The 27,635-nt window shown below is 32.2% G+C and overlaps 1 protein-coding gene across 1 annotated transcript; it reads left to right on the top strand.

Moving 5' to 3' along the window:
* LOC134235377 (uncharacterized) lies at nucleotides 1-27,275 on the top strand. Its single transcript, XM_062717512.1, has 4 exons — nucleotides 1-67; nucleotides 5,616-5,678; nucleotides 26,722-26,943; nucleotides 27,055-27,275. Exons 1-4 carry the CDS (start codon nucleotides 13-15, stop codon nucleotides 27,273-27,275), a joined length of 561 nt encoding a protein of 186 aa, XP_062573496.1. The 5' UTR covers nucleotides 1-12.
* Nucleotides 27,276-27,635: the final 360 nt, after the last annotated feature.

The raw sequence follows: 27,635 nt of genomic DNA on the forward strand, positions 1-27,635 counted from the left end.
ACGAATCAGAAAATGTCAACCTCAACTGAGAAGGATCAATGTGATCATGGAACAATGGACATTAAAAGTAAGTCATTAATAGGATAACTTTTTTTTAATTTTACATTTCACAATTCATTAATAATCATTTAAAATTAGCTTGATTTTAGAATGAAGGGAATGATATAATAATTGTATAATTTGATAATTTACTTTTGAAACAGTATAGTTTTAATTGAGTCAAAGTTTCGCAAATTCTATGGTATACATGTATACAATGTACGTGTTATCAAATACAATCTTTCATTTATCTAATTGAATACTGAAGATTGTCACACAATTTGCATTGCCATGGCTTTCACACTATTGTTAACGGGTACTTCCATTTGCCCTATCATAACATTGATCACTGTTACAACGCACTTTCAAATATTACGCACTTAGAAAATAGTTTTTCGAAGTGCGTTAAATTTTGGACCAAATCAACGCACTTTGAAAAAAAAGTATGACTCGGTCAATATTCTTGCAAATCTTAGGTATAATGAATAAATGAAACTGTTTGGGAATTCTTTGGTAATGAGGTCACTTCAGTATATGAAAGTGAACAATTTTGATTTTTTCATACTTTGAATTATCTTTTACATACAAATATTTTTCTGTACCTAATTTTTTCCAGTTGGCATGCATTTTATGTAAACTTTCAAAGTCATACCAGTGTATATTTGGGTGTAGCATATATAGGCATCTGTACCAGGAGGGGGATTAGGCACACAAATGTTTTGCAAAGATACACATAATATAGGCATTGAAAATAGGAACTTACCTTGGGGGTAGTGTCCACTTTCAATTTGCTACCGACAGTTATATACAATGTATAAGAAAAAAGAGTTGGGCCTAGGGACATTCTACTCATCGTCTCCTTGTTTTCAATGAGGTTAAATGAAGACATGTTAATGAAACAGTTTTTCGCGAGATATAGTTACTACAAATTGATTCTATTTAGTACTAAAATCTAAGTAAAGATGTTTTATACGTATTTTTCAAAGTGCGTTAAATGTCCCCATGGTAAAAATTGTATATGTACACTCTTAATGCATTTTGATTTTTTTTTTCAAAGTGCATTGATTTTGTCCCAATATTAACGCACTTTGAAAAATTTTTCAAAGTGCAATTTTTTTTCAAAGTGCGTTGCCACAGAGCATGCAGTGCTGATCAACAAGGAATGCTAATTTTTCCATTTGACCAATCCGACCTCAGGTGCTTTAATGTAATGGTTTCATTTAAGATAAGCTTTCAAAGATACCGATTTCCAAAAGAAAAGGAGTAACATTCAATAGACTTTACAAAACAATGTCTCATTAATTAATGTTTCTAATATGTACTTAATATATAGGAAATGTAGGAAGAACCTACATCTATATGTAGGATCAACTCTTTCGTTTGGTTTAATTTTGTTTCGTTGTTTCGTTTTCATGTCCTTAAAGCTTATAAAGATTTATAAAAAAAATAATGCATCTGTAATTTTAGTTCGGATTCTCGCTATATCTTATACCTCTTTATGAAAAGCCCGACCTAGTCACTGTTCAGCAAATATAATCAGTCGACAACACTCAGTAAATAACAAAAAAATTCAAATGTCCAATGCAGGAAAGTAAGATACAAAAGAAACAATTATAGTTGTAAAGGCCAGTGCAGTATAAAAGCATACTCGGATATACAGAACAAGATACATGTAAAATGTTAAGATATTAAAGAGATGATTTATTGCTGATTGACAACATCTACATGTATGCTGTATTGAGTTTTACTAAAGGTCGTAAATTTTGCCGTAGACGTAGAAGTGAAGATAGACTCTACGACTGAATTTACGTGAGCGTAGAAGGCGTTTTACTCAAGGTCGTATCTACGTTATCTACGTTCGTAAACGTAGATCGTGACGTAACTTTCCACGTGCACGTAGTTTACGACTGGAACTCTTCAAAAAAGAAGTTGAAAAGTGATTAGCAATGTATGTTGCGCATACCCAATGCTACTTCCGTGTTCGTCTGCAATACTAGAGGAGAAAATGAAGAAAAAGACTCCATAAGCCGAGTTGGAATGATCTCGAGATGGAGGTTTTATTTGAGGCCTGCGCTTTGTTAGTAAAAGTCATCTGTGGTAAGCTGTTTTCCGGGTTTACCACGGATTCAAAGAAAAAATCCTGGGAGGCAATTACGAACAAGTAAGTTATAAACTATCGTAATTATTTGACCTTCTAAAAGCGTAATCTCTCTCTCTCTCTCTCTCTCTCTCTCTCTCTCTCTCTCTCTCTCTCTGAACTTTTAATGCGACTCTTTTGTGTTATTTGAGAGAAAAAATTATTGTTTTTATTTAAGCCCCCTTTTGCTACTGGGATGGACACAATTTTTATAATTGGAGTCTATCACAGAGCTTAAATGCACTTGATTACTTTGTAAAACGATTACGATGTACAATGTATTTCAACATGCTGATATCTTTCCTAGAAGCTTTAATCGGGGTTATGTGTAATAATTATAACTTTCATACTGAAGACTTGTCATCCTTTGAAGTGTAAGCATAGATGTGTTTTGATATGTACATCTTTTGTGAATTATTTACTAAGCTAAATATTGATAATGTTAATAGTCATCCTGGAATATACTTTGAAGGCTTTGACACATTGACAATACTGCTAACGTGGTTATATTGACGAGTTGAAAAATTGACTATTTTTTGTTTTTGAAAATTGACGATTGTTAATTTTGACGTAATATTTAATCAAGATGTATATGTATCTTTGAATTCACGGGAATAAAAAGGCAAAATTCATCAAAATTTTAATTTTTTTACAGACCATCTACAATGTGTAAGATTGTACAATCTTTAGTGTGTAAGATTTGATTAAATGAATTGCCTTCTTGTAATTTGTTTTCATTTGAAGTGGTCAATTGCCTGAGGTGACAAATTAGATCAAACACGACGTGATAATTACGCAAGGTTATTACGCATGAAGCATCTGAAACACTAGTTTAGATTCAATGATTTAAAAAAATGTTATTATATTTTACTGTGTTTTCATAACTTATTACAAAGGAAATTAACAATCACTTTGATCTAGTTTTAATATACGCGTAGGGAAAACCCGAGAAAATTAAGCGGTAATGTTGTACAATGGTCAATGTCTGTTGTGACGCTATATATATATGATATGAAGTTTGACGGGTGTACATTTTGACGAGAAAAGAAAAATCGTTAATGTAGTCAAAATTAGGACACTGTCAAAATTTCCACGTTTACAGTATTTGTGGTTTAATTAATCTGAATGTCATGGTGCAAAAATTTATTTCTATAGTAGCCAATTAGTGTCATTAAGCGTTTTTATATTGTTCCTATTTATCCTCATTGATTTCTTTTTAAATTTAAAGAAACAGTTAAAAATTAGTAAGTCAAGACATTTTGTTTGGCATTTAATGCGTTTATTTGTAAATTTTGTTTATAATACTTTTACAAAGTGCATGTACACACACATACAACACTCACCAGAGTTGTTGCCTATGTATCGTATGTTGGGTCAGCTATTTGCACGGAGGCTAGACCAGGGTGTTCTTACAAGACAGAACTGTAGTTCTACAATGTTGACACATCATTAAAATATATCATGATTTAAATATGATATGAACATGGTGTAATGTGTGTATGTACTTTCAATATGATTAAATTTAATGAGATATGTATGTGTGTTGTGTTTGTCTATTTGTTTTCGATGCACTGCATGCACACATGAATTAATGCTTCGCTACAGCCTACATGTACACCCATACGCATGGCCTCTCCATAATATATTTCTGTTGTGCCACTTCAAAATTGGCTATTTTGACAAAAATTATAACCATTATTCCATAATACGTAAAATGTATCTTTTACATTAATCAATAGGTATAATACAAATTAAGTAGTATTAAGCAACTGTATCTTGTACCAGATCAGAGCTTTCTGTGAAAAGAGAAAGAATAGATGCGTACAAGGCGAGGACAATGCCCCGCTTTGAGAAAAAAAAAACATTTCTCAATTCTTAAAGTTGTATTTTTAAAAATGTTACTGTTATATCACTTTCCACAAATTTTATCCTGTTTTTCATTAATATAATATTTTATCTAAAATTTATTTTTCACTCAAGTTTTTATGAAATAACAAAAAAGAAAAAGCTTCACGTTCGAATTCTCTCCATAGCTCAGGGTTTGGTCCAAGACCGTGACCGCTTTAACCACTACGTTATGAAGTTACGTGCAATATCGACGTTTGCCAGTGTTATTTAAATGAAAGAGTTTGTTGAAGCGTACTTTTTTTTCAAAAATTTTGGATTTTCATATAGAATGGGTTGGGATTCCATTTTTTGGACGAATGGAATAGATTTCACATTTATGTTTCCATCTTTAAAGCGTTAATGAAAAATTGATACTTGACCCATTCATGTTTAAAATTCATTTTTTATAGCTCTTATGAACTCATTTTCACTAAATATGCTTAACTGTCAACTTTGAAATAAAGATCATCATATAAAAAGTCGTTCAGTAAACTTTCTCTCTGAAAGTATGAATAATTTCATGGACAGGTGCAAATTTATTACTGATTTGGGAACTCTCCAAGGGGGAACAATATTTCATCAACTTCCATATTGTTTATATTTGTGATGGAAGTACCTGCAGCTGTGAAGGAATTTAAGGGGACCTTTTCATTATGGGTCATAAATAGGCATCAACTTCATTGATCAATTCTAGTACATAGAACTCTCCTAGGAAATCTGTATTTAGTCCAACACTTCTGGAGGTTGACTTCTGTAATACACGTTCTATAAGAAATGCTCGTCGAAGAAACAAACTGATGCCATTTTTGTAAAGCTATGTGCGTTTCTACGACTTCTACAGGGAACCCTTTGATTTTCCCGTAAATCTACGCTAAAACGATACGAGTTTATTGTTAAAGGCAAAATCGGCGTAAGTTACGGCTACGTCTACGCTTACGTCTACATTTTGACTTTAGTAAAACTGGTCTTCCAACAATCTTTCAACTTTCCCATGGGTATTAATTGCACTCAATTATTATTAGATTATTTTGTATTCATATGAGGCAGACTGTATTTGATAGAATGTACACGAGATGAAGAAGATATACTTGTTGTGGTCTTTAACTCGACATTAAGATATTTTTACAAACCCGTATCATTTTAAAATCGTTATTATAATTCAACCATCAACTTTATATATCAAAGTGATCTTTAAATAAACGTTTCCATAGAGTCTGACAAATATGTTTTACACTACTATAGTTCTTTTTGGGGGGAGGGTATTTCTTTATTGGTTCTTTCTCCATATAAAATATGAATAATAATCTATTATAATTTTCTAAATTATTTGGGACTTATTATCGGGAAAAAATAATTTACATAGGCGTAAACAATTCATAGTTGCCCACATAACTATGCCAATTGTTAGCAGACCACAATTTTTCCTAAACAGACCACATGTGATGATTTATTTATTTCTTGCAATAAACTTTGAAACATATTTGATATATTTCAATGTCAATTCCTATTTTTTAAACATGGAGCTTGCATAAATTCTTCAAAATCATTTCAGTGGAAAAGAGGGGAGAACCACGGGAGAAAGGATCTACGAAACCTAAAGTTCTCTACTACAAAAGTAAGTCACTGTAAAATTACACTACTAATCGAACGGATGTGATGAACTAATAAGATTCGTAATCAATTTAATCCCAAGCTTTGCGATTTAAGAAAACATAGGTAAAGTTAACATTCAAAAAACAGTGTAATCATTTATCATAAATTTAAAGATGCATAAAATTGAATGTATTGAACAAGAAATTCAATGAAACAATAAGGTAATATGTGACTTGGGTTCAGAGCAACATTGATTACTCAGAGCAAAAGACAATATTTTAAGCCTGAGGGGTAAAAATAATCAGTTTAGCAAAAATTATTATTAAATATCTAATCTTGTTGTCGCCCGCGTGGCGTAGTGGTTGGAGCGTCTCCTCTAGAGTCGTAGAGTAGAGAGTTGATCCTAATGTTGCTAGTTCGAGAGGGACGGTAAATAATACACAATCAGTCAATCCATGTATCTATGTAATTCCTCTGAAACACGCAGCACTGTTAAGGCTTACTATGAGAAATCAACGGACAATAAAAGTGCAAAAACGGGGATTGTTTTTAAAACTGAATTTATTTTTATTCAGCTGTTCTATTATCACAGAACTTAAATACTAATGGAAATAGCATAGTATAACCTACTCTGTGCTCTTCGGAGTTTGGTCCCATCGATGGACAGTCACGTGATGAATGCATTGTAGGTACATGGAATGTATGTCAATAACAAATTTCAATATTGCAAGGGCATAACCTAGATGAAATTAAAAATTCAAACAATCAATTGTTTCTGCATACTTTGTAGTTTCTGGAAAGTGCTGCTGCTTTGAATAGAATTTGCGTTTTAATAGTTATAATTTCAAGTAAATAGGCTGATGTCGAAATATGTTTGACTTTTACCAAATATTTTGTATACTTATGAAGTCATGCCTTCGATTTAAAGAAAGCAGCAGCAATTTTCAAGTTAAGAAACATAATCTTTATTTATATTATAAAAAATAGTCAAGATTTATTTAGTGTATGCCCTTGCGAAAAAGCGATTTTATGAGGCACGTCGATGTAAAATATACCTAACCGGAACATTAAAACACGACAGAATGATTTAACTACATTCTCTTGATAGTTGATGAATAATCGCACTTAACAAAGGATATATATTGGTATTATCAGCCTATTAAAAACCCGTAAATAATACTAGGAGACTTATTGTTCGCAGAACAATAAGAGGTCTTTCCACCTTCTTTGAATTTCAATTTCATTTAATATTTATCTCTTTAAAATTAAATTTCATCAAAAAGAAACCAGGAATGGCTTAAAAGAAGAAAAAAGGGAAAAAATTCAAAATTTGGAGGTGACCTTGACCTTTGACCTTCAAGTAATTTTCAAGGTTAAAGGTCAAGGGTCACATTGTAATTAACCTCAGGTCTCTATGACGTATAGTTTTAAAGTTATAAGGTTTCATGGTAAGCACAAAAGAATTAAAGGGCAGTAACTCATTCAAGGAGTCACCAGATCCTTTCTCACTTGAACATAAAAGTTGTGCCTAAAGTCCCATAAGACATAAGTGAAGATTTCATGTCTTTACGATTTACTTTTTCGGAGCAATAGCAATTACAAGGTTTTTCGCAAAAGGGGCAATAACTTTTAATAGGGTCAATCTTAAGGGACAAGAATGAAATCTTTGAAATAGGTTTAAGAGTACATATCAATGATGCAAAGACATTAAGTATATGTTAAAAGACAAAAAAAGATGTAAAAAGAGCTTCATTTCTCAATTTTGGAATGACTTTGACCTTTGACCTTTACATGAATTTTATGAGCAAAGGTTAATGAATCTTATGCAGTTAGTCCCATCTCTTTACGACTTCTCATTTTGAAAATTTTTAATTATTTGTACAATTCAAAGATTTTCAGGGGCAATAACTCATTGAAGGGGTCACCGAATATTTTCGCAATGAATAGATTCCAGAGTCTTCTAAAGGAGTCGAAAATATTAGTGAAGGTTTTATGTCTCTGCGGTTTACGGTTTCGAAGTAGTTGCAATAACAAGGTTTTTTGCACAAAGGGCAATAACTTTTAATAGGGTCAATTTTAAGGGATACGAATAAAATCTTTAAAATAGTTTTAAAAGTGCATAATAATGATGCTAAGACAGTTTGTATATGTTAAAAGACAAAAAAAGATATAAAAAGAGCTTAATTTCTCAATTTTGGAATAACCTTGACCTTTGACCTTTACATGAATTTTAAGATCAAAGGTCAATGAATCTAATGCAGTTAGTCCCATGTCGCTACGACTTCTCGTTTTGAAAAGATTTAATTATTTTTAAAATTCAAAAACTTTCAGGGGCTATAACTCATTGAAGGGGTCACCGAATACTTTTGCAATGAATAAATTCCAGAGTCCCTTCAAGTAGTCGAAGACATTGGTGAAGGTTTCATTCTTCTATGTATTACGGTTTCGGAGGAGTAGCGATAACAAGCATTTCTTGCGAAAGGGGCAATAACTTTGAAAGTGGTCATAGTTCATACGCGTTGGGTCAAATTTGTTCCTAACTTTTAATGACCTTTACGATGAACAAAAAGTCTTTTCGATAAATGTCGAAACAAAAAATCAGCGGAAGAAAAATAATAGGAATAACTAGTAGACTAATTGTTCAGAGAACAATTAGAGGTCATTTCCACCTTTCTAAGTGTTTCCGTGTCATTTGAATTAAAAAAAAAAAAAAAAAAAAAAATTAAAAATGCTGCCAGCAGGATTCGAACTGTGGACCCTCAGATTGCCAGGCGAGCGCTCTATTCACTACGCCACAGGCGCTCCGATGAAATTGTTTTCCGTAAACTAATAGTGTAGAAAAAGGAAGAAATGAAAGCACGTGAATAGTTTTAAATAGTACAGAAACACGTGTATTTATTTGTTTGTGATGGAACATAGAGAGGAATAATGAATAGTTCTGAGAAAAACGATTGGTGGATAATGAAAATGGAGATTTCCTATTACAAAAAATCATTTGAGTTTGTTTGTAGTTTGAACAGATTGAGTTAATCATACAGAGCTTATGATACATTCGAACTTCCGTGTCGGCACTGTGTTTACAATTTGTTAAATTTAGGCGCGTTCGTTTTGACAGAGATGGCGAACTCATAGGTAATATAAAATAATCCTCTCTATTTGGATTGAATTAATAGTTATGAGCATAGATTAAACTTGAAACATGCATTTCATGTAGAAAACGGTTTCACGGAGAGCATGGAAATTTATTTTATGTGAAAAATCGCTATTTCTGAGATTCAGTGGATTCATATTTAAATCTAAATAAAATTAAAATAAATTCCATACACCTAAGAAAGCAAGAATACTTGGTATTAAAATGTCGTAACAGAGCAGGAGAATCGAATGATATTAACAATAATTGCAGAAATAGCCAATACGAGCCTTAATTAATTGTTATGCTCAGCAATAACTAAATTTCAGACAGAAAAAAAATGCACATTTTGCCGATATTCACTAGAATTTCAAAATACTTTAGAGACTCACCTTAAAACTCTCAGGACACTTTCTTTCAGGTCTCTTCTTCCTTTTATTACGAATCTTATGCCGATATTTCGTTTCATTTGACTTGTAGACATTTTCTCTAAGTTGGTGTTGATTTTTTTTTATGGGGTGGGGGTGGGGGGCGGTATTTTATAAGCATTTGTTAGAGTGATGGTTGTAAATACCTCCACGACCTTTAGCTTGATTGTGACCTTTGGGTCAATGGGGCCAAAGGTCAAGGTCATTTATCAAGGTCAAAGGTCAAGGTCATCACAAGAGAGAAAGAGAGAGAGAGGTAAACTTGAGATTAACACTTGAAGCTGAATCTAGATAAAGGTAATGAATATTTCTTTTGAGTAAGGGTCAAGGTCAGAAGTCAAGGTCAATGTTAAATATCAAGGTCAAAGGTCAAGGTCATTTGGATTTTAAGCTTAAATTGACAATTTCTCTAGTTTTCTAATGACCTTGACCTTTGACCTTGACCTACTTTCAAGGTCAAAGGTCAAAAGATCTCATGCACTTGGTCCCATATCTTTACCACTTGTCCTTTAAAAGTTTTTAATTTTTCCTGTAAGCTTTAAGACTTATTGAGACAATAACTCATTGAAGGAGTCACCGAATACTTTTGCAATGAATAGATTCCAGAGTCCTCTCAATAGATCCAAGACATTGGTGAAGGTTTCATACCTCTACGGTTTACGGTTTCAAAGGAGTAGCGATAACAAACATTTCTTGCGAAAGGGGCAATAACTTTGAAAGGGGTCAAAGTTCAAACTTCTTGGGTCGTTTTTCGGAATAACTTTTTATATCCAATATAATGAATTATAACGTTTTTCAATAAGTCTTACGGTTTCAAAAGCTCGGCAGAAAAAGAATAATAATAACTAGGAGACTTATTGTTCAAAGAACAATAAGAGGTCTTTCCACCTTTCGAATTTCAATTTCATTTAATATTTATCTATTTGAAATTAAATTTCATAAAAAAGAAACCAGGAATGGCTTAAAAGAAGAAAAAAAAATGAAAATGAAAATTTTTTAGGTGACCTTGACCTTTGACCTTCAAGTCATATTCAAGGTCAAAGGTCAAGAGTCACATTGTAATTAACCCCATGTCTCTATGACTGATAGTTTTAAAGTTATAAGGTTTAATAGTAAGCACAAAATCATTTAAGGGCAGTAACTCATTCAAGGAGTCACCAGATCCTTTCTCACTTGAACATAAACGTTTTGCCTAAAGTCCCATAAGACATTAGAGAAGGTTTCATGTCTTAGCGGGTTACGGTTTTGGAGAAATAGCAATAAAAATGTTTTTCGCACAAGGGGCAATAACTTTTAATAGCGTCAATCTTAAGGGACAACAATGAAATCTTTATCACAGTTTTAAGAGTACATATTAATGATGCATAGACATTAAGCATATGTTGAAAGACAAAAGACATATAAAAAGAGCTATATTTCTCAGTTTTGGAATGACCTTGACCTTTGACCTTTACATGAATTTTAAGCTCAAAGCTCAATGAATCTTATGCAGTTGGACTCATGTCTCTACACCTTCTCGTTTTGAAAATTTTGAATTATTTCTAAAATTCAAAGACTTTCAGGGGCAATAACTCATTGAAGGAGTCACCGAAGACTTTCACAATGAATAGATTCCAGAATCCTCTCAATTAGTCGAAGACTTTAGTGAAGGTTTCATATTTGTACGGTTTACGGTTTCAAAGTAGTAGCGATAACAAGGTTTTTCGCACAAAGGGCGATAACTTTTGTTAGGGTCAATCTTACAGAATACGAATAAAATCTTTTAAATAGTTTTAAGAGTACATATTATTTATGCTAAGACAAGTTGTATATGTTAAGAGACAAAAAAGATATAAAAAGAGCTTAATTTCTCAATTTTGGAATGACCTTGACCTTTGACCTTTACATGAATTTTAAGCTCAAAGCTCAATGAATCTTATGCAGTTGGTCCCATGTCTCTACACCTTCTCGTTTTGAAAATTTTGAATTATTTCTAAAATTCAAAGACTTTCAGGGGCAATAACTCAGTGAAGGAGTTACCGAATACTTTCGCAATGAATAGATTCCAGAGTCCTCTTAATTAGTCGAAGACTTTAGTGAAGGTTTCATATTTGTACGGTTTACGGTTTCAAAGTAGTAGCGATAACAAGGTTTTTCGCCCAAAGGGCGATAACTTTTGTTAAGGTCAATCTTACGGAATACGAATAAAATCTTTTAAATAGTTTTAAGAGTACATATTATTTATGCTAAGACAGTTTGTATATGATAAGAGACAAAAAAAGATATAAAAAGAGCTTAATTTCTCAATTTTGGAATGACCTTGACCTTTGACCTTTACATGAATTTTAAGCTCAAAGCTCAATGAATCTTATGCAGTTGGTCCCATCTCTCTATCACTTCTCGTTTTGAAAACTTTTAATAATTTCTAAAATTCAAAAAGTTTCAGGGGCAATAACTCATTGAAGGAGTCACCGAATACTTTCGCAATGAATAGATTCCAGAGTCCTCTCAATTAGTCGAAGACTTTAGTGAAGGTTTCATATTTCTACGGTTTACGGTTTCGAAGGAGTAGCGATAACAAGCATTTCTTGCGAAAGGGGCAATAACTTTGAAAGGGGTCAAAGATCAAACATGGGGGGTCGTTTTTCAGAATAACTTTTAATATCCAATGTCATGAACTATAAAGTTTTTCGATAAGTCTTGCGGTTTCAAAAGTCCGGGAAGAAAAATAATAATAATAATAATAAACATAAGCATTTCAAGAGGTCTTTCCACAGAAAGGTGGAAAGACCTAATAATAAACATAAGCATTTCAAGAGGTCTTTCCACAGAAAGGTGGAAAGACCTAATAAACATAAGCAAATCAATAGGTCTTTCCACAGAAAGGTGGAAAGACCTAATAATAATAACTAGTAGACTAATTGTTCACTGAACAATTAGAAGGTCTTTCCACCTTCTTCTTCTTTTCTTTTTTTTAAATGTTTCCAAGTAATTTGAATTGTTAAAAAAAAAAAAAAAAAAAAAAATTAATAAGTGCTGCCAGCAGGATTCGAACTGTGGACCCTCAGCCATCAGATTGCCAGGCGAGCGCTCTACGCACTATACCACAGGCTCCGATGACATTGTTTTCCGTAAACTAAGAGTGAAGAAAAAAGAAGAATTGAAAGCACGTGGATTTAAATAAAAATAGTACAGAAACACGTGTATTTATTTGTTTGTTATGGAACATAGAGAGGAATAATGAATAGTTCTGAGAAAAACGATTGGCGGATAATGAAAATGGAGATTTCCTATTAAAAAAATCATTTGAGTTTGTTTGTAGTTTGAATAGATTGAGTTAATCATACAGAGCTTATGATACATTCGAACTTCCGTGTCGGCACTGTGTTTACAATTTGTGAAAATATAGGCGCGTCCGTTTTGACAGAAATGGCGAACTCATAGGTTAGATTAAATATTCATCTCTATTTGCATTGAATTCATAGTTATGAGCATAAATTAAACTTGAAACATGCATTTCATGAAGAAGACAGTGTCACGGAGAGCGTGCAAATTTATTTTATATGAAAAATCGCTATTTCCGAGTTTCAACCGATTCATATTTAAATCTAAATAAAATTAAAATAAATTCCATACACCTAAGAAAGCAAGAATACTTGGTATTAAAATGTCGTAATAGAGCAGGAAAATCGAATGATATTAACAATAATTGCAGAAATGGCTTATACGAGCTTTAATTAATTTTTATGCTCAGCAGTAACTTAATTTCAAACAAAAAAAAATGCAGATTTTGCCGATATTCAATAGAATTTCGTTGTACTTTAGAGACTCACCTTAAAACTCTCAGGACACTTTCTTTCAGGTCTCTTCTTCCTTTTATTACGAATCTTATGTCGATATTTCGTTTCGTTTGACTTGTAGACATTTTCTCTAAGTTGGTGTTGATTTTATTTTTTTTGAAAAGGGTGGGGGGGGGGTATTTTATAAGCATTTGTTAGAGTGATGGTTGTAAATAACTCCACGACCTTTAGCTTGATTGTGACCTTTGGGTCAATGGGGTCAAAGGTCAAGGTCATTTATCAAGGTCAAAGGTCAAGGTCATCCAAAAAAAAAAAAAAAAAGAGAGAGAGTTAAACTTGAGATTAACACTTGAAGCTGAATCTAGATAAAGGAAATGAATATTTCTTTATTACTTTTTGAGTAAGGGTCAAGGTCAGAGTTCAAGGTCAATGTCAAATTTCAAGGTCAAAGGTCAAGGTCATTTGGATTTTAAGCTTAAATTGACCATTTCTCTAGTTTTTCAATGACCTTGACCTTTGACCTTGACCTACTTTTCAAGGTCAAAGGTCATGAGATCTCATGCACTTCCCATGTCTTTACCACTTGTCCTTTAAAAGTTTTTTATTTTTCTTGTCAGCTTTAAGACTTTCAGGGGCAATAACTCATTGAAGGAGTCACCGAATACTTTTGCAATGAATAGATTCCAGAGTCCTCTCAATTAATCCAAGACATTGGTGAAGGTTTCATACCTCTACGGTTTACGGTTTCAAAGGAGTAGCGATAACAAGCATTTCTTGCGAAAGGGGCAATAACTTCGAAAGCCGTCATAGTTCATACGCGTTGGGTCAAATTTGTTCCTAACTTTTAATGACCTTTACGATGAACAAAAAGTCTTTTCGATAAATGTCGAAACAAAAAATCAGCGGAAGAAAAATAATAAGAATAATAATAATAACTAGGAGACTTATTGTTCACAGAACAATAAAAGGTCTTCCCACCTTTTTTGAATTTTTCAAGTTTGTTTTATATCTGACTAATTAAAATTAAATTCCATGAATAAGAAATCAAAAATGTCTTAAAGGATAGAAAAAAATGAAAATTTAAAAAAAAGATAAACTGACCTTGACCTTTGACCTTAAAAAATATTCAAGGTCAAAGGTCAAGGGTCACAATGCAATTGACCCTATGCTTCTACGACCTATACTTTTCAAGTTATAAGGTTTATTAGTAAGTACAAAGATATTAAAGGGCAATAACTCATATAAAGGGTCAACAGATCCTTTCGCACTTATATAGTGAAGTAAGGCCTAAAGACCCTCAAGACATTAGTGAAAGTTTAGTGTCTCTACGGTCTACAGTTTCGGAGGAGTAGCAATAACATGGTTTTTCGCACAAGGGGCAATAACTTTTAAAAGGTTTAATCTTAGGGGACAAGAATGAAATCTTGGAAACAGTTTTAAGAGTACGTATTAATGATACATACACATTAAAAATATGTTGAAAGACAAAAGAGATACAAAAAGAGCTAATTTTCTCATTTTTGGAATGACCTTGACCTTTGCATGAATTTTAAGGTCAAAGGTCAATGAATCTTATGCAGTTGGTCCCATGTCTCTACGACTTCTTGTTTTGAAAATTTTTAATTATTTGTAAAATTCAAAAAGTTTCAGGGGCAATAACTCATTAAAGGGGTCACCTAATGCTTTCGGAATGAATAGATTGAAGAGTCCTCTTAATTAGTCGAAGACACTAGTGAAGGTTTCATACCTCTATGGTTTACGGTTTCAGAGAAGTAGCGATAACAAGCATTTCTTGCGAAAGGGGCAATAACTTCGAAAGGGGTCAAGGTTCATTTACGCAGGGTGAACTGCAATAATCTTTTATGGAGTACATTCTTATGGACTATAAATCTTTTCGATAAATCTTCAAACAAAAAAACATGCGGCGGAAAAATAATAAAAAAAAGAAAAAAGAATAATAATAAACAGAAGAATATCAATAGGTCTTTCCACAGAAAGGTGGAAAGACCTAATAAACAGAAGAAAATCAATAGGTCTTTCCACAGAAAGGTGGAAAGCCCTAATAATACTAAACATAAGCAAATCAATAGGTCTTTCCACAGAAAGGTGGAAAGACCTAATTATGCTTTATAATAAAACGCATTTTTCATTGTTAAAAAATTCCCAAATCTGCCTCTCACAGTACATGAAATACGTCATTTTTACCAAAATGACGTCATGATTGACAAGTTCATCGAGATCAGTGATTTGTTTAAAACCAGCTGTATGGGATTTAACTAGCGACTTTTGTTAATGCATTGGTAAGTTTTATTGTTGTTTATTATGCTTAAACAGTTTAAAGTTGCAAATAATTTCATTTTCGGGTAATATGATGAATGCATAAAAATCATATTTTCGTGTGACGTCACAGTAAACTTTTCCCGTATAAATAAGGCCCCGCCCCCTTTTTCTAGCCTTAACAGTGCTGTGCAGGTGATATTCCAAATACCAATCACAATCACCTGTATCTCTCTTTTGCCTTAAGAATGTGGTAAGATATCCGCTCTGCTCATCCACAACTACATGCCGGATTCCGACTTGTGCGTCAACTACAGAATAGACGCGTATCTTGGATAAGTCTGGTAGTATGTTCTCAACTAGCGGAGTAGGGAAATGGTTAACCTTAGGATCTTAATCAAGTGGGTTCGGACCGACCATATCCATTCTTTGGATTGTGTTGCATTGACAAGACTAGAAAACAAATAAGTAGTTTTCACACGTACGAGGGCTGTTCAATAAATAATGTCCTTGGTGCTCTGAAAGAAGCAAAAGACGCTTTTCAATGATTAATTTTAAGAAAGCCTAGAAGTCTCATTCGACATTCGAGTTTCGAAAAACGAGACTCGAAATTCGAGATTCAAAATTCGAGTTTCGAAATTCAAGATCTAAATATACCAATCAAAAGGTGGGTTAAACTTTGATTATTCCTCTTTATTATATTTTACCTTTTAAAAATCGTTGATTATATTCATAACAAATGGATTTACTTAAATAATGATGCAATAAAAAATGATATATGTCTTAAAACGGAATAAAAAGGAAAATTGGGTTCCATTTTGGAAAATATATATTGATTCTTTTTTTTCTCATTAAACAAAACAATAGATACGTATGTAGAATATTATATCGTTGTATTGCTGCATTAGTAGGTCGACATTTTTTTTAATAAGAACATTCGTGAGGGAAAAAATTATTAATTATATGAAATACTAATGAGAGTATATTTCTTTATATAGTAAACCCCCCCCCCCCTAATAATTTTGCCGATATATAGAATACTGTAGAAATCATAACTACTGTATGCTTGTGCCCTTTCAATAAAACGTCTGATGACTTTTTTTGCTTTTAATTTGGTTGTCAAGAAATTTTGGTAGTTGAAAACTGAAAATGTATGCTTGTGCCCCCCCCCCTCCATGAAATGACCGTTATGGTTTTACTAGTATATTTAAGTCTTTGCCCATAACGCTGTGGTCAGAGACTAAAATATAAAACAATAACGCCACACTTCTACAGCTTAGCTAGACTTACTTCTATTTGATATAAAAAAATTAAATTCCAGTCTGTATTGTATGTATCCTTACAATAATTTATTTTAATTATTCCTAATGGGTCATTATCTTTATTAAGCATGCATGTTTCAGCCATCCGTATTTAAGGGGCCATCTATTGGTTTCGTAAACTTAGTCACTGGCCACTTTTTTTTACCTTGTCACAGACACTATCCACCTTGAAACCCGTAATACTTATTATAACAGAGACGAAGCATCGATTTTGAAAGGGAGTGTTGGGGGAGGGGGCAGACAAAACTATTATTTCAAACCTGAAAATAAAAATTGACAAAAAAATTGTCAAATCCCAAAAATCCTATTTCGGGGCGTGAACGGGGGCGGGGAGGGGATCGAACTTCATGTAATACCTAATTTCCTTTAATACACAACTGCTTAAACTTCTTTGACTATTCTGCACCACTGCACCAAAACGTAGGAGGGGGCTTTGCAACCAACCTCTCGATGAACATTTGCAATAGTAAAAGAAATGTGTGGGAAAAAAGGGGGATGCATGTACTGTTAATCTAAGTTAACTATTATGTAAACAACCCTGTATCCAAAGGATATAATACGTATAATTCCTTATATAAATCTCTTATGACATTTTAGAAGCTATTATAAATTAATTATGCATATCTTGCAGACCAATATTCAACATTCCTTTAAATTTTGTTTTCATAATATAAAACACTTTTTCTTGCGTTGTAATTTAATCAAATGACCTTCTCGGTATTAAAATACTCAACGATTTCTTAAAAGTAAAAATTGATAAAGGGTAGTAATTGAATCTCAAACAGTCATTTGATTGGTTAGTTTGGATCTTGAATCTCAAAACTCGAATTTCGAATCTCGAATTTCGAGTCTCGTATTTTCAATCTTGATTGAGCCTTCTGGGCTTTCGTATTAGTCTCCATTATTTTACCTTTAAATCTTTTTTAATTAAAACACATGTCCATCACATTTTTTATCCAGTTCCTAATTGTTTTTAGAACTCATTATTGGGTATGACCCATAGTACTGGGTATGACCCGTAGTATACTGGAAAATGGCAGACCCTATGATTTCCTGGACTGGTTTCTTCCGGGTGTTTTTTTTTCTAGTTTGGAAATAGAAAAAAGTCAAACGGTCAAAGATCTGGCTAATATTGTAAATGTGAAAAAATATTAACTTTCTTTTAATCCCGAAAACCCCTTTACTCTTCAGGACGTGCGGGTTTGGACAGTTTCATGTAGAAATTTAATGTAGTGGATTCCTGATTCCCGGTCCTTTCTCTAGTAAACGTTTCGATTTTTTTTTGCAAGCAATATCCTTTCTACACTCTTCCAAATATTAAACTGTCTCCCTAAATACGAATTTGAACAACAATACCACTAAAATTTAAGAATGAAGGATATGGAAATAACGAACAGTATTCAATCTCAACGTCCATTAAACAAATATACAAAATAAGAGCAGAGCAAACACGGACCTCCGAAACATCAGAGGTGGGATCAGGTGCCATGGAGGAGTGAGCATCCCCTGCCGACTGGTCACACCCGCCCTGTGCTCGTTGTCATAATCAGGAAATAACGGAAAAAATCCGTGGTCAATTCAGTGTAAAATTAATGGACTAACAATTGGTATGAAAAACGTCAGTCAGCATTTCATTCAGTGATAAATTGTATTTGCTGACAAGGTCATTGTATCGACCATAGAATTTACGAAATGATGACTTTAAACGAGACTGTTGATATTCTTGTTTCATCAACTTGCTTGTCAATAATTTACCTCGTTTAAGAAATTGTTCATACGTAGAGCATGCTCTTGCGTATCGAATCAACTGAGATATAAATACTCCGTATGCAGGTGATGAAGGTATATTGCTGCATAAGTAAGGGAAGTTGACGATAGAAAAGTTAAAGTCATCACGTTTATCATATAGCTTGGTTGTTAGATTACCATTAGTGTCTTTTTCAAGTAAAATATCCAAGTATGAAGCAGAAGTGTCGGACTCTGTGGCATCTTTTATCTCAAGCTCACCAGGATATATCGTGTCGACGTAGGAATGGAAATTATCATAATGATTATTAATTGACAATACGTCGTCGATATATCTAAATGTCGAGTTGAAGGCCACAGCAAGTGTTTTCTTCTTTTCACGTAAAAGATTTTGCATTAATTCTGCTTCATATGAATATAAAAATAAGTCTGCTAATAACGGAGCGCCATTTGTACCCATGGGAATTCCAATAGATTGTTGAAATACCTGGTCTCCAAAAACCACATAGATATTGTCAATCAGAAACTCAAGCATCTTCTTCATGTCAACTTCAGAGTACTTATGTGTGCAATCAGAATCTGTTTTAACAAAATAATTTTTCAAATGACCAATGACGAGGTAAGTAAACTTACGAGTTCCATTTTTGTTGAAGAAGCAGCTGTCAATGATATCAAAAAGCCTGGATTTTAATTTGTCGTGGGGAATTGTTGTGTATAAAGTTGAAAAGTCGTAAGTTTTTATGCTGTTGATTTTTGTAAAGTCTTGTGATTTCAAATTGTCCAAAAGTTCTTTAGAATTTTTAAGTATCCACATCTGATTTACACCACTTCTTGAATATATAGTTGTACAGTACTCTTGAAGTTTTTCCTTCACTACTGTCAATATTTTAGTGAGAAGTAACGAAAGAGGCTTGGTTGAACATTTACTGGAACCTGCAATGTATCTTTGTTTGTAAGGATTCTTATGAAGTTTCGGAATCCAATATATATAAGGTAGTTCAAATTCATTTTGGCTCTGTGAAATATTAAAAGTATTCAAAACTGACAGGTGATTTTGAAGAATTTTTTCCTCAGAAAGAGAAGTATATGTATAAGTAGGATTACCACTTGTAGAATTAAATCCAAGTTCTTCTAGAATGCAATTTATATAATGAGCCTTACAAACGAAGACAATGTTGTTACTTGCTTTGTCGGCAGGAACCAGTACGTACTGATCGTGTAATCTATCTAATTCTATTTTCACTTCTGGTTTATTGAGCACAGAAGGATAGATGGTTTTCATTTTGCCCCTCAATCTTTTAATACGTGACTTTAACATGGATCTGATACATTTAATCCATTCTGACAAGGTGTCAATGTCTTCTTTTTATATCTAGCCCATCGTCTGGCGTAATTTTCAACAGAATCCATAATATTTATGAAATTCCGACGCCAGTTGAAGGAATCGGGGTTCCCTAAATTTAGGACCTTTTAAAATAAGTGATCTAAGGTCCTCATTACGAACTATTTTTACGTCACCTGTAATAACGTGTCGAGCAGGACTATAGTTATAGGGCGAAGAAGAACATGAACACGAAAGGGGATTATTTTTCAGATAGTCGATGTCCAGGCCATGTAAAGTGTTCTTGTAATTGAAAAGTTTGGAAGCAATGGTCGATGTCGCATATTTCAGTGAATATTTTTTAGGATTTTTAACAAGTTTTACAGCAAGTAAGATGAAGCTTTTTTCACTCTAGTTTACCGATTCTTTACCATTCATTTATAATGGAGTGTCTCGAAAAGCCCTTGTTTAAGAATGAAATTAAACTATGTGATGAAAAGTGGTCACATAATTTGTTATAAATTATTAAAGATTCAGTTATGAGAGTAAGTAAGTTTAATATCATGTGATACTGAATTGTATGTCATACAGTTTTAGACATTATTTTTTGAACAGCACTCGTGCATGTATGTATGGTGATCTCTAACTGTTTTAAAATCTAAATATCTAGGTCTTGTACTACTTTGTTTTTGATGGTAAGTGGTGCTTTTTTGACTTGCATATTTACCGGTTTGACATTTACTTCTACTATAGATGTTCGTTTTCCATACGTTTTGATTTATTCTTCATTAACTACAACTCTGACATATAATATGTATCAAAAGCTGTAAATATTAGATATCGATAAATAAAATATAAACTAAGAAATCATGTACAGCTAGTTGTTTGACCAGTTCCGAATAAAAAAAAAACAATTTGGCTGTGCTATAAGTATACAAGGACTTATTTTAAAATCTCAGATTTTTGTCAAGGCTGTTAAATGATTCATGAATTAAGTTTTGTTTCAAAAACGCTCAAAACATTTATTTCAGAAGATAACAAAGAACTTATTTTACAAGTAACGAATTCGAATAAGCTTAAGCCGACGAGTTCTGAATACCTTAATATTTCCAATTCAAATCGACCCTAAATAAAAAAAACCATACATTTCACATATTATGCATTGGCATATCTAAGAAAAATGTTGAAATTATTGCTTGAAGTTATTTGAATTTCCAAAGTACTGAGAGGAACAAGAGGTCCAGTGGGTACCGAGCTCACTTCAATGATGCCCCACACCTACAATGTGATTATTTTCATAAAGTCCATATTTCGCTCTGGGAGACCCGAAATAAATGTCAGATAAAAAAAGTAAAATAAAAGGTACACAATTGTATTATGTCATTAAGAATCTTGTGAAGGTATCATGAAATTTAATTCAGTAGTAAAAGAGGAATTGTGGATACGAGATGGGTATAACCTTCAATATTTCAGGGTTCTCCATCATTCAAATTTAACTGTGGCACAAGAATACGCAAATTTTGAGATTGTAACTCTTCTACGGTAGAGGAGCAAAAAGAATCCATTTCAGAATGAGGTGGGACAGGTTGTTTCTTGATACAAACGTTCATAAATAAATTAACGATATTTATGCCTTTAAAAATTTATTTAATGTCATAAAAAGATAATAATGTTAAGCCATTGAATAGAAATTAATTCAGTAAACTGTAGATCTATTTAACTACGTTCTATCCTGATATTTAAAATCAAGTATATTTTAAGTTTCTACAAAAATTTCGAATCAAACAATGGGGACAATACGCTTTCTTGGTGCTACAGTACATTTATTGTGACCTTTTTGAACTGAAATTTGTGTCGTAATTAAAAATAAATTTTTGACGTTTTCCTTTCAATATTTTTATCCAATTAAAGCATAAAACAAAATGAACTCTAAGTTTGTTTTAAAATAAAGACACTTAAAAAGTTTGACTGAGAAAACGTTTCAAATTGCTGCGCATAATCAATTATATGACCTTTATGCACTAATAAAAAGTCATTTTTCTGGCATAAAAAATTTATTGAGCAAGAAAATTATTTGAAATTCCTATACTTTTTCTTATTTTAAGTCTTTATCTTAAATATTTAGAAAAGAACATCAAAAGTTGGGGTATACTAGTATGATGTACATTTTCAGATATAACAAAAAAGTGTTAATTTAAGGTTATCCGATCCTCAGGTTCTGAAAATCAGGCATTGGGTAATTGAAAATGCTCACAAAGATGTTTGTAAATTCTCAAATTAAAGTGTATTTACCCTCGGCGTTTCTTTCAAATTCATCTTTAAATTTAATCATATTATGTAGGGAAAATTAGTAAATCTCGAATAATTTTTCAAGAAATGCGATTTGAACTACCTACTGCATATTTTTTAATTGATAATTGATCAAGAATTGCATTTTAGGAATAAAAATCATAGGTATCTAGATTTTTTAAGAAAATTGCATTAATTTTACAATTATTTGGACTTTACTTTCTCCTACTTACTTCCAATGTTTCATAATAGTGTATGAAGTGTTTCCTTTCAAGGAAAACATTGAAAATCACTTCTAATTTCAAATCATGCATATAAACATTAGCAACCAAGGCTAAATTAAAAGAATTTTGATTTTTTTTTTAAATATGCAATTTTTACTTCATTTTATGAGGTACAAATGCCAACTTTTTAAATACTGTTTATTAAAACTTTAAAGAGCATTGAATCATATGTGGAAGCATAAAATAAAAATTGTTGCATGAAAAAATTTCAATTTCAAGGTTTATTTTAATAATTTTTGAAATAAATTATAAATTAAAGAGTTGCCCTTCCTGGCTGAGGATTGTATATCCTTAATGTTAAAATTGACTCAATTCTATCCCGGATTTTCAGAATATATTTACTATATTTGTCACACTTTGTTGATAGAATAAATAAGAAATAATTTAATAGATATTTCAAAAACCAACATAACGTATTTCACTGCTTTGTGTGCAACCAGGATGGAAAAATAGGAATCCAAAATTAACAGAACAGTAATAGTTCAAAATGGAAAAACTGATCATTTTCGTCTAAAAAAAAAACTACCGCCACATAATATAGTTCCTAGGTTAATTCTACTTGAATGGAATTTAATCGCGGTTTTTCCTTAAATATAGTTAAATTTGCGCTTTAGAATTCAGATTTATTGTTAGAACTTTAAAATGATGCGGAATTTTATAAATAAGGGACCTGACCAAAATACGCTCACAATTTCAGAATCGAACGTCCTTAACTCTTTACAACTTACTGAACAATTATACAACATACACTAAATGATCACGTCATAGAAATAGAAATTTACCATTTCCCCGCAAGAACCTTTTAGCGTGGTACACATTTCTCTAAAGTTTAGCGTAAATAATATTATGACGCTATATTTTAATACAAAAATGACTTTTCTTCTTTGATGAGATTTTCGCAAGTATAAAATAAAAGGAAATTGGCATTAAATCAACGATTTAATGTGCTTTTTGAAGTGCGTGAAAATGCGTGATTGTGGGGAAACGGTATGTGCGTGATTTTTGGTTAGAAATAGGAAATGGTATATGCGTTAAAATGCGTGAGTGCCGGGAAGGGGGTTAAAGCCATATATGGCGTATTTACAATGAAAATTATTCGACTAAAATTATAAGAACTTATTATTTGTATCATTACTTTATATAAAGATAGAACTTTTCGGTAAATTACAAAATTTAAGTCAATTGCGTTATTAAGATATCACAATTTAATTTATATTCTCGGAATTTTCTCCGACTCGGAAGAAAAATACAAAAGTTTTAAATAACACATTACAGAGAAGATAAAATCGTATTATTGGATGAAACGAGGTGTTCTCCGTGTTCAGAATTTTGTGAAAAGCTTTAATTTAAATGTATTAACTATATTTCTTCACTTAATTTTGTAATTTTCAAAAATATTTTTTTTGATCAGTTACGCCATATATGGCTTTAAGAAAATCTAATTGATATTCAAAACTTCCATTGCAATTATATCGTCAAGTGTGAAAAAAACAGTTTCATGTGTCAAGGGAGGTCTAGACGATAATTGGTTGTGTAAGCCAAACAGTGGGCCGTAATTAGAGTAAATTAACAGTAAAGCATAAGAAAATGAAAACGATACATACTTTGGAGGTTGAGAAATTTATTTGAATAAAATATTATAATATTTATCGATCGATCTTTCTGTGGTGCTAATATTTTAACTGTGGCGGATCTATGGCGCTGATTTTTTTACAATGGCGCCAAGGAATTTAACTTGATAACACATAGAGAAACCTTATATAAGACATAATAGCGTATTCATGTTTTGCTAAAGGAGCATAAATCATGTGTCAGATCAAAAAACGAAATAAAGGGTACACTAGTACTTTGGCATTATTTGACAGATTCTTTGAAGCCTCATTAGATTTTATTCAGTGATGGAAGAGGATTGCAAATATGAAATATGTACCTAAAGTGTAACAGACGGACGTATACTGTGAACTCACAAATTTTCGTCGGGGGTTAATTTTTGTTGTTTTGGAGGTATGAAGAGACCCGCAAATTCATGTACACCAGGAAATGTTAAATGTTACATACATAAGTACTCATTAATTCATAATCCATGAAATCAAATCGCCACGAACTAAAATATATTCTTCTAACAACAAAAATCTTACCCCACGAAAATATGTGATTTTACTCTAGACAGATGGGATGACGTACAAATGGATTGATGGAAAAACATCCCATTACTATATATATACCCCCTGCTGTTCAAGCGGGTGTATAATAATTCACATTCACAATGAAGAAAACAATAAATAATGAATATAATAATAGTGTTTATTATGGGTAATGCGTATTCGGAACCTGTAAAATGACAACACAAAAATAATTTGGTGTCTTCCTTTGTTCGAAATATCTATCTGATACAACTTTTTAGTATTTGTTAGAGTCCATCCCAAACTTACTTTTGATGATTGTAATGTTGTTTTATGCGAAAAAGTGATGGTTCTACAGAGGTTTTTTTCTGCAGACGATCAAGTACGATAACGAAATCGAACTGACGGCAAAAAATGCTCACAGAATTCTAAACCTCATTAATAAGCCTTCTTACCATAGGTATCAATAAATACCTTCTAGTTTATAAATTATCAGCTCTTAAATTAATAATCATTTGGATAAAAAAAGTCTTAGAAGCTGGAGGGATTTGCACCATCCATTTGGAAGGTGCCTGCGTATCACCCTTACGAACTGAAAGGTTGACTAAACGCCCGACTTATTTTGAAACTTTGACTCTGCTGTCGAAATCATTCGATAAACCTCGGCTGATTCCGCCAATTAATTTAAAGGGTTTTTATCATGACCCTTTTTTTATATAACAATGTTTATATGCTATTAAAATCGTCTATCAATTTTTTTTGGCTAGAAAATTAACATAGTGGGTGTTTTACCGATTTAAAGTTTGAAATTCTCCATATGCATATTTTGATCGCAGATGTTGCCTACGTCATAGGATTGTGATTACAAAAGGCCTCGATACTTTCGTTTAGTAAACCTGCTAGAAATTTAATCAATAATAATTGGATAATTGGCCGATAGTTAGATATAATTTGTTGTGTTTGGATGAAAAATGCGCAGGACCTGTCTATGTATTATTGAGATAACTTATTATTTCCACTTTTATAAATATTTACGAAATCAAACGTTAATAATTTGATCTATTCAGTCGAAGCCCGGAGTTGTCAACCGCTTCGCCCTCGATGCCCTTTCCCCTTTTCAAGGTATGTTTTTGGTTAATTCTCTGTGGAAGTTGTTAATACATTACAAATTGAGCGTCCATAGTTAAAGTAATAGCGTCCATCTCAAAATTTCTTCCAAACTAGTCGTGTATTCTTTTTATTTTACATAAAAGTCTGTTCCGTAGACGTTTCTTTACGATACGCTTTACGAGTTTTAATTGTCCCTACATGTAATTAGCGGCGATTTTCAATCATTACATGTACATTACGGACGTTTTATGGACTAAATGTGTCAGTTTTTAACATCATTTTATAATTAAACGATAATTATGTTTCAAGAATACAATAGTGTTTAATCTTTAAGAAATCTAGATTCGTGATAAAAACCCTTTAACAATGAAGGGGAAAAGTATAAATACAGAATGTAAAGCTTGCATTCAACAAAGAACAATTCTATTTACAATTACAATAAAGAAGCTTTCAGCTGCAGATCAGTAGCATTATGGCTTTCTCCCCCTAATTTTAGGCATATTACTGCGTATTTGACTATTCTGCATATTTAATCGTTCTCCCAATCATTTATAGTCGTCTCTACAAGTGATAAACTCGCTTGATTAAAATTATCTGAAGGATTGCTGAAATTGTACTTCAATCGAATTCATTGCCTGTAGAGACAACTATAAATGGTTGGGAGGTGGATATATTATATACAAAATGGCTACAGAGTGTGTCTAGAAATAGGGAGTGAAAGGTAGTTGATTGCCCAATGCTGGAAAGTGGAAAAATTCTCCACCAAAGTGTGCAAAAAATATTGCACCGTAATTTGCACCTTCTTTGCATTACGGGATCTGTAGTGTAATGGTCAAAGACAATTAAATATATATATATATAACCATAACCCTACAGTTCAGCAGCTTAGAAGCTTTTCGGTGTCTTTTTCATAAAATATGTTATTAAAAATTACTAACTGCCAATGTTCGCTGTTCGTTCTGTCGTATTTTCTTTTCCATTTAGAATATTGATAAATTGTTAAATCATACGAAAACTAGTTTATCGGAAAATGATCTCCCTTGTCTTCAAAGGCATTTCAACAAATGATATAATTATTTTCTCATCATACAATTTCTACCAATCACAAAGGAGAAAAAGTGTAACTAGTCCGCAGACTAAAAAAATCAACTATCCATATTAATTTTATAAGTAGAGAAAGACACATAAGAAAAGTGAGGATTCTTGGAAACATTACAATTCCGACTTTAATTGAAAACCTTAAAAATTGTTTTCAGGCAATCCCAATTTTGCTGTCATTATTCCAAGCAATGAATCTACGGGAGAACCAGTCTTCACAGCTTTCCTTTCTGTCTTATTAAAAGAAAAAAGTCATCAAACGAAAGATATAGAAGACTTAGAAAAAGGAATTCTTTGTTTTGTTGTATGTTGTCTATTATCTAGATTAGAGGCGGACGTTACAGCAGTGTGGGAAAAATGGAAAACATTCAACAAAGAAGGTATGCACCTTTTTCTCAACTACAGGAAAATGTTTTACAAAATTTATTATATCTGATCTTTTTTATGATTTATCTCGGTGAACTAAATTATTTTAACGATATCTTTTTCAGATTCAAAAACAATGTTTGTCGTACTTAAACCCAAGGACAAAGATATAACTGTAGAAAACATTACATCGATACTTTCAAACGTAATTGACAACCACGTTTCAACTACTGTTATACACTTCAAAGATAATAACGAAATTCCCAAAAAAATTAATCAAAATGCAAAACAAGACATCGGAAAATTTTTGAACAAGAGAATTTGCTCTAATTGTTGCTGTTTTTAATGAATTAGAAAATACTTTTTATTAAAGCTAGACTAATCAATGTCTGTTTTATTCTTATTTTTTATTTTTTTTTAGTTTAAATTCTATTCATGTTTGAAACTCATTATTGTTCACATCTACATAACATAAGGTACTTAGAAGTAGTATTTGTAAAAACAAAATGTAAAATAATTTAACATAAGAAAAATCATTCAATTATGACTGCATTTGAAATGTAACGACAAATTTTACTCGGTTATCCCAGCTGGAAAAAATCCTACATACAGTTATGGTAGATAAATTTTCCCCACTTTCAAAATGGCCGCCAAGAACGCACATACGAAGTTTCTTCACAGTTCGTGGTCGATAAAATTAAAATCT

The sequence above is a fragment of the Saccostrea cucullata genome, unplaced genomic scaffold, assembly GCF_032062105.1.
Source record: "Saccostrea cucullata isolate Sc308-1 unplaced genomic scaffold, CSIRO_AGI_Scuc_v1 ctg2368, whole genome shotgun sequence".
Taxonomy (NCBI): Eukaryota; Metazoa; Mollusca; class Bivalvia; order Ostreida; family Ostreidae; genus Saccostrea; species Saccostrea cuccullata.

Bases quoted from the DNA above. Each gene is read 5' to 3' on its own strand.
- LOC134235377 (XM_062717512.1), top strand. From the start codon at position 13: ATGTCAACCTCAACTGAGAAGGATCAATGTGATCATGGAACAATGGAC. The intron at 68-5,615 runs GTAAGTCATTAA...AAATCATTTCAG, and splicing joins TGGAACAATGGACATTAAAA to TGGAAAAGAGGGGAGAACCA. The intron at 26,944-27,054 runs GTATGCACCTTT...TATCTTTTTCAG, and splicing joins GAAAACATTCAACAAAGAAG to ATTCAAAAACAATGTTTGTC.